At 40.2% G+C, this 8,662-nt stretch overlaps 1 protein-coding gene across 1 annotated transcript in view; it reads left to right on the plus strand.

Annotated features, from left to right (window-relative positions):
* Positions 1-4,963, plus strand: part of LOC129698964 (eIF5-mimic protein 2) — a 38,111-nt gene extending 33,148 nt beyond the window's left edge. Inside the window, exons 11-12 of the mRNA XM_055638495.1 lie at positions 720-842; positions 3,923-4,963. Coding sequence (XP_055494470.1) covers positions 720-842; positions 3,923-3,951 — 152 coding nt within the window. The 3' untranslated portion in view covers positions 3,952-4,963. The remainder of the gene's footprint in view (positions 1-719; positions 843-3,922) is intronic.
* The last annotated feature ends 3,699 nt before the right edge of the window (positions 4,964-8,662 follow it).

Here is an 8,662-nt window from a genome sequence, read left to right on the forward strand (position 1 = left end):
GTCCGTTTCGGTCTACCCCACAACAGAAGGGGAGGACTTGTAAAGTTTGATAGCCACAGGGAAGAAGGATATCCCATGGCGTTCTGTCCTGCATCTTGGTGGAACCAGTCTGTTGCTGAAGGTACTCCTCGGGTTGACCAGTGTGTCATGGAGGGGGTGAGCTGTATTGTCCAGGATGCTCCACAGTTGGAGGAGAAGCATCCCCGACTAGACCACCTCCCACGAATCCTCCGCCCACAGGACGGAGACAGCCTTCCTGATGAGTTTGATCCTATAACCTGTCCTGATGTTAAATAACATTGATAAAGTACCTGCCTCTCTCATTTCCTTTGACATCCTGTTCCGTATCTCTTCTCCCGCCCCCCCCCCCCCCCCCTAAATATTTTCCCTCACAATAAAGTTGCGCCCTCTAGTTTTAGACTCTCATATCCAGGGGAAATAGTGTGACAATCCAACTTATTGATGCCTTCATGATTTTATAAACTTCTCTAAATTCATCTCTTTGACTTTTTGAGGGAATACAGTACCAGTCTCTCCTCTTAACTCGAGCCTCTCATCCTGGCAACATCCTTGAGCATCTTTTCTGTGCTTGCTAGATTAATTATATCCTTCCTATAGTATGGTGACCAGAACCTCATAATTCCAGACATTGGAGAAATTGTCACTGTTTTGGATTTGTATGTATTGACTTTGGTTTGTTCCCTTGTCCACTTTTATAGTTGATGTTCTGAGTGAAGAAGCTATTTTGAAGTGGTATAGAGAGCCTAATATGGCAAAAGGGAGGAGCATCTTCCTGGAGCAGATGAAGAAATTTGTTGAATGGCTCAAGAATGCTGAAGAAGGTAGATGCATGCATTATAACCATATAACAATTACAGCACGGAAACAGACCATCTCAGCCTTACAAGTCCGTGCTGAACAACTTTTTTCCCTTAGTCCCACCTGCCTGCACTCGTACTATAACCCTCCATTCCCTTCTCATCCATATGCCTATCCAATTTATTTTTAAATGATACCAACGAACCTGCCTCCACCACTTCCACTAGAAGCTCATTCCACACCGCTACCACTCTCTCAGTAAAGAAGTTCCCCCTCATGTTACCCCTAAACCTCTGTCCCTTAATTCTGAAGTCGTCCTCTTGTTTGAATCTTCCCTATTCTCAAAGGGAAAAGCTGGTCCACATCAACTCTGTCTATCCCTCTCATCATTTTAAAGAGCTCTATCAAGTCCCCCCTTAACCTTCTGCGCTCCAGAGAATAAAGACCTAACTTATTCAACCTTTCTCTGTAACTTAGTTGTTGAAACCCAGGCAACATTCTAGTAAATCTCCTCTGCACTCTCTCTATTTTGTTGAAATATAGACATTGAAAATATTCAGCAGGTTGACAGCATCTATGGCAAGAGAAAGTATTTTGAGTCAATAACCCTTAAACCCAACATTTACAGTTTCTGGTATAAATATTTTAAATTGGAATCTAAAGCCCTTTAGTAAATTTAGAAAAGTCAATGATATTAAGTTCAGAAGATGCTTGTCTATTAATATTTAAGTATTGGGTACCTAGTCTTGAGTTGGAATTCTGTATTGGGCTCAAGGGATATTCCACACAGTTAAAGTCTATTTTGTGGGTGGGCTTAAGACACAAAACCATTTTAGACAGTGATAATTTGTAAGTTCCTTATTCTTTTTGGGCATGCATATTGAAGAGCTTGAACAGTGCTGAAGCAAATATATTATTTTTGTAGTTTAGTTTTTTGAGGGTGGATATATCCTTTCTGGAAGTGATTTGTTTAAAAAAATAATAATAACCTATTGGTTTGTTTCGGCATCAGCAACCTAACTGTATTAAGCTTTGTAAGACTTGAGCACTATTATGTGCAATATTTCAATGATATGCTAGCTTTTGGACAAAATGCAACATTGGCAGCCCCACCAACCCATTGATGTAATTGAAAAGTCTTTCATCATATAAGAGTAGAAATGTTTCCAGTCTACGATCCTCCCCCAACCAACAAAACTACAATTTTATCTCTTAATAGGCCATTATATTTAATAATCCCTGGTAAGTAGTTAGTTCCTTTTTGGTTTATTGGCTGTGAATCTGACTAGGATGTGTATACTTCAGAGTATACTTCAATGCACACAAAGTAAGAAGGCTTTGTGTGCATTGTACTGTATGTATTTGCATTAGGGTTCTGCACATTCTGCAATGGATTTCAAAACTTTGCTCCTAGTACGATTTTAGTGCACTTAATATGGCAAATTATAGTTGATTGTCTGAATCTGGTTTTTATTTGGGAAGGGACCCTCAGTTGGATCAAACCATTACAAACTTTACAGCAGCACTAGTCAACAAAACAGTGTTATGCTAAGTGGTTGCATATCTCCTAAAACTAATTGAGTCTGCTCAAGTGGAATTTTTAAATACTTTGCTTTTGGATTTGCCTTTGAAAGACTGTCTTATTTTAAAGAAACTGCAAGATTTGTTAACAAGGTCTGTAGAACATGGAGTTAATCGACTAGAATGTGTGGGGTGGAAAGTCCAAAATGTCACAGCTATTACCTGAATTGTCAGAATCAAGTGCTTGGATTAGCAATGTTACAAAATTTTGAGATTTTAAAAATCAAGTCTGCAATTTATCCCATCAGATAAAGCATAAAAAGAAGTTTAATTTGACACCCAATTCACTTTCATATCTTCAGTATTAAATCAGTTATGGCCTTTTTCATACTCTGAAATTAGCATCTTGTTCCTTATTGTGTTTCCATTGACTTAACACAAAAGCTGTGATCGAGGACTGTCAAAAGCCCATAACTTTCTTAAAAAATTAAAAGAATTGAAAGAAATTTTCAGTTATTATAGATTGAAGCATTCTGAAACAAATATGAAACAATCTTACTTGGATGACCTGAAATTAAAGCATATAATTAGTTAGTTACCCAATTGTAGCTAATTACAAAATTCAATTACTAGATCTAAACATCTATCCATTTCGTAAGAAAAGATTAACATTTTTAAATAGCCTAAGTGTCCAACTAACATTCACACAAGAATTCACAATATAACATGATTTTTAAATCTCATTGTCGTGAATTTATAGGCCAAATGGAAGGAATTTAGTGTTTAATTCCTGTAAATTAATGGCCTTTTAAAACATCTTGCGAGTGAGATTTTGTGGAACGCGATCGATTGGAACGTTGCGGTTTGCGGTGAATTTAAACCCCATATCGGCAGGAAAAATACTGCCAGTTTGTATGGGGCCTAAATCACCTTTTCGCAACGTAAAATTTGGAGTAAGGTAATCCCAAGAAGCACGTTTATATGTAAAATAAACGGCTTCCCTTTAGCTGTCGCGCACATGCAATCCCTCCCGGTTATCGCCGTTGATGGCATTAGAAACGGATTTTTATTTTACTCCAGCGCTGAAATTGTCCAGCAATTTTATTTTTTTTTAATTAAAAAAATTCACAGAACGACCATCTGAACAATTCTTCAGCATTCGCTAGCACCCCGAGAAAATATATCCAGGACAGGCAGGAGAAAAAACGCATTTTAACCCCACGCCCCCCCCCCCCTCTCAAAAGCCCAAAGTCGCGCACACGGCCAGTGACAGAACTGCAACGCCACTGAAGGCAAGTTTTGTAACATACCTACTTGGATTGGATAATGCTTTAAAAGACATTCGATTACTTGCACTAAAAATTCATCACTAAAATTTAGATTTCTGTATCTGTTTGGACTGAAGAACTCAAATTGAATTGCGGCATTAGTGCTCATTTTTGAGAACCAGCATATGTGGTGGACAAGTAGGGAAAGAAAAACAAAACTAAATTTGAGGTTTGAAGAGATGGGAAAAGATGAGAAATTATGGTCTTATCATTAACTGCTTCATTTCTAAATTCTCACCCTATTCTTTCCACAGAATCCGAGTCGGAAAGTGAAGAGGACTGAAATTGCGATCCAATTGAAATCATGTTCTGTATTTTTAATAAACCACAGGGGTTGTAGAATTGAATTTCAGAGTTCAGAAATTGATTTGGCATTCTACCTCCTGTATTTTCTACTGTAATATCTAGATGTAAATTAAGGGCTTTACAGTGATCATACTGGTTTGTTTTAATTTCATTTTCTATATAATAAAAGTTATTGCAACATTGACTTGAAAGTCAGTTGCAGTTACTTTTTGACCAATTGGATTTTTGTTGCTGTTCTTAAGGGAGCTCAAAGCACTTGATGGAACAACAATGCTTTCTTGGTCAGGGGGCATAAATTTTACATACCTTTTATCAGTTGAACTTGAGGACCTAGTACTTATCAGCCAAGTGACAAAACATTGTAGGGATATATTGCTGACCAATGCCAGTTCACAAAGAATAACTTTTTGTCTGAAAGAGAATTTACAGGAGGATGAAGTTTGAATATAGGACCAGTGTATTGCAGTCTCCCTTTGGCAACACAGTTATATTTTGTCCAATTCAAAATTGAATGCTTATTCTGTTCTGACTAAAGTGTTTCAATTTATGACTTTATGAATGGAGACCAGTGCGTCTCAATTTGTACAATCCCAACGTTGTGGTTTAGATCAAGTCAATTCTTTTTGAGTGTCCTTAGAAATTGGTTAACTTTAAAAGCACAGTCCATCAACCCGCAATATACACCTGACTGCGTTATTGGATAAATGGTTACATTTTTTGCCTTCGAGGTACAATCCATGTGAATACTTGTTTTTAAACCATTTTTTGTATTGCACAATAGAGGGATGGTTCTGGGGACTTCAGTCCTGCCACTAAGTGCTTTTCTTTTGGTGGCGTAAAGTTTACAGCCAGTTAAGGATGCATGTTTTCAGATCATGGTTAGAAAACAGCTCCATGGGGTTAATGTGTTATTGATGGTGAAATCTTCCCCAATAAAATTGTTAACTTTGGTTGTGTACCAAAAAATTAAACTACTTTTTATCAACCAATCTGCTTGGTAAACTGGCTTTTTGCAGTTCAGTGTCTTTGTGTGCTTTATGAGGATCTCTGCTGAAAGGAAATTAATACAAATATTGTTCAACTGGACGTAAACCAAACTAACACCTACTCGGCACGTTGTAATTAGTAAATTGGCTCACTAGAGTTAAAGCAACAAGTTACTTCCTGTCTCGGAAACTTTGGCCACTATGGGTGTTTGGGTTTTGATTCAAAGTCAATTTTATTCATCACATGCACCCGAAGGTGCAGTGAAATTAATTTGCCAGCAGTGATACACTTAAAAAGAACGCACAATACACAATAAGATTTAACACAAACATCCACCACAGCATTCTTCACTGTGATGGAAAGCAACAAAGCTCAGCCAGTCGTCCTCCTTTATTCACCCATGGTCGGGGCCATGAACCCTCCGTAGTCACTGCTACGGACGGCCCCATGTACAGGCCCTCTCGTCGGGATGATCCAAACACTGACGTCAGGATGGTCGAACACACTCCGTGGCTTGGAGGGCCCGAATCGGCACTTTCTTACCAGAGACCGCGGCTTCAGGATGCTATGGGCTGCAGGCCGGCGTTCGGAGCTCTCCAGCGATCCCACACCCCGCCCGCGGCCAGAGACTCCGCAGACCACAGCCCCATGATGTCAAAGTCACCAGGCCAGCGATCGGAGCACTCCTTTCTGGCGGCCTCCGGCAAGGGTTCACCCGCTCCATGATGGAAAAAGTCCATGCTACGCCCGCTGTTGTAGCTCTGTTCCTGAGTCCATGCTGTTAGGTCGCGAGGGAGGCGACAAGGGAAAAAGTGGTCTCTCTGTTGAGGTGACTGAAAGCTGTTTTTCACCCCTCCCTTCTCTCCCCACACAAGACATACCAAGAGACACTAAAGCAAACATTTGGACACACCAAAAAAAGTCAAAATAACGAACACGCTGCTGGCAGGGCCGCCAACTCTCACTGCCCCCACCAACCAATTGTGCATTGGTCTTGAATATTCCAAGCCTGTGCTCAGAGTAGATTTTCCACTTTGTTACAACTCAATGCACCAAACTCCATGATTCATTCGCAAATGTTCTGATCAGTGCTTTCTGGGTAATTTCTGCTCTCAAGAATAATCCTCCCATCTTAGCCAGTTAATGTTCCAGGAAACAGCTGATTACTGGATACAGTAACCCATAGTTGCAGTAGTGGTACTGATTTTCTGTATTTTGTATGGAAATGCAATAGGAATAGATTATGGTATAGATGAAAATGTTTTTTTTTTTTTTAAATTGGCTCGACTTCCCGTTTCATGTTGCTGCTTAAAAAAGGGAAGGATAAGTCATACTGTAACTCTAAAAATTATGGCAGATTAAATCGATTAGTATTTTAAATATCAAGATCTGGATGATTAATTTTGTAAGCTTTGATCTGCCTGTCCCGCTACAGGTTTAAACAGCGCTGTCAGTTTAACTCGTGGGAATTTAAACGAACAGTGCTATGGGTTCTAATTATAGCGCTACCAGCTAGAGCGCTATTGCCTTTACACAGCGCTATGGGTGACAAACTGTTCGGGGAGGGAAGGAGAGGGAGGCTTCCAAAATGGCTTCTACATCATCATCTGATGCTAAAAGCAGGAAGCAGCCGTTCAAACAGAAGTATACAAAGAGATGGCAATGAATCCACTGTCAAGTAAGGTGCGTAGAAGACGTGTCAATTGGTAGCAAAGTTATGCATTCTTGTACTCTTACATGGATATGATCGCACATTAAAAAAAATGAGCAAAATGGCACTGCGTAAAAATGCTGATTTCCTCAGCAAAATACTGATTTTCAGGTACTAGAATACTGAAATGCTCTGACAAAACTTGGCAGCTCTGAGTAACCCTATCTAGTACTGTTGCTTGTGCTCCAGCAATAGTTGTGCCTCTATAAAGCTGTTAGTGACAATTAAATGCAAATATTCCTCAATCTAACCAGTAGATAAAAGGTGTCCTCAAGTGGGTTATGTGTGGCATCTACTCTGATATCAATACCGCTTAACCTTTTAATGAGAATGAAGTTCTGAATTAAGCGTCTTTATTTTGTTACTAAAATGTTGCTTGGAGAAACATTAGGTTGAGTCGGGCCATGTGCAATGAAAGTGGGTCTCATTTGTTTCAGGACTTCACTGCAGTTCTTCGGGAAAGACCAAATCCTGGTAATGAAGGAGCTTCTATTGTTTGCTTCTACCACCAGACTTTACCTATATAAAGTTGGCTAAATGTTCATGAGTGTGGCCAGGATGTTGTGTGTCTTTGATGATACTGCCAGCCCTTTTGAGGCAGCGACTGCGATAAATCCCCTCAATGGAAGGAAGGTCAGCCGATGATGGACTAGGCAGTGTTCACTACTTTTTGTAGTCTTCCTTTCCAGGGCGCTCAAGTTGCCGATGGGTATGGTAAAGTTCTGCCTTCTATTTCAGAAAGGACTGAAGCATATCCACCAACGCAGCACAAAGATGGCAAGGGCTTCTACCTTAACTGTTCTATGCAGATCTGTAGGTACACTTTTTGGAAGCATATTAAAATCATTGATTTTTTGGCATAAACTCAAAATTGAGTTTGCACTACCTATCCTGATCAGTTGCAGGATAAGGGGCCCTCCTAACCTAGCACCCCACTTGCAATTTTTAAAGGTAGATGGCAATGAGGAAATCCACCATTATCTGGTGTGCCAGCACAATGGTTGGCTGGCTGAGGAAGATTGGAGATTAAAACCTGAACACAGACAAAGCTCAGTCTTCTAGACAAATGATTTGTCTGATGCCATCGCAACAAAATTCCACAAGCAACCTTGGTGACTGTCGCAAAGCAATATTCCCTGCACTGAGGTCCCAATTGCTTAACACTGGCAAGGCTAAACTCTTATGTCTGAACCTAGACTACAAACCTACATCATTCCAACTTTCATCACTTCAAGAGGTTGACATATGTTATGGAGGCTTTGAAGACATCTGGTATAAATTTTCTCCACCCACATGACTCAAGAGAATCTTTGGTTATGTGACTGCACAAAGGGAGCAGCATTACGGACAACACAGAACATAGTGCAATCATGAGCAGCACCTGGTTTCATAGTGGTGCATCTGCTGCCCTAGCACTGGCAGTTTCTCTGTAACCCAATCCATCTCGGGAACTGCAGAACTTCTGATCACAAGAAGTGGTCTGGAAAAACACAATCATGAAATAGTCCTTCAATAACTTGTCATCATCTTGTCCGAGTCTGTTGGCAGAAACCTACCCTGAGCAGACTTTTAAAAAAAAAAAAACGGGACTATTTTTGCAAAGAAGCCAATTTTTAATCTAAATCATTTTGTCTACGCAATTTAAAATTCTGGGAGCTAGTTCACACATTCCTTTCAGAATGCAATTGTTTTCCTCGGTAGGAAGATGGTTGTACTTTCTCTCCCACCTCCCAGCACATATAGGTCAAGTAAATGCACATGTGCTCTTAGAATCAAAGCTGGGAAGGGAGGCTGGTGCAGAGATGGTAATTCCAAAATAGAACCTGGCTCTGCTGCTACTGTACACCCATGTGCATCTGGCCTTTTACTCAGATGCTCAAGACAAGGCCCGACACAGTCCTTGGATATCTTGTCATTAAATCCTGAGCCTGTTGCTGGCAGAAATCTGGGTAGACAGCAAGGATAGAGTCCTACCTCCACTACATCTCTA

This window comes from Leucoraja erinacea, chromosome 7, assembly GCF_028641065.1.
Source record: "Leucoraja erinacea ecotype New England chromosome 7, Leri_hhj_1, whole genome shotgun sequence".
Taxonomy (NCBI): domain Eukaryota; kingdom Metazoa; phylum Chordata; class Chondrichthyes; order Rajiformes; family Rajidae; genus Leucoraja; species Leucoraja erinaceus.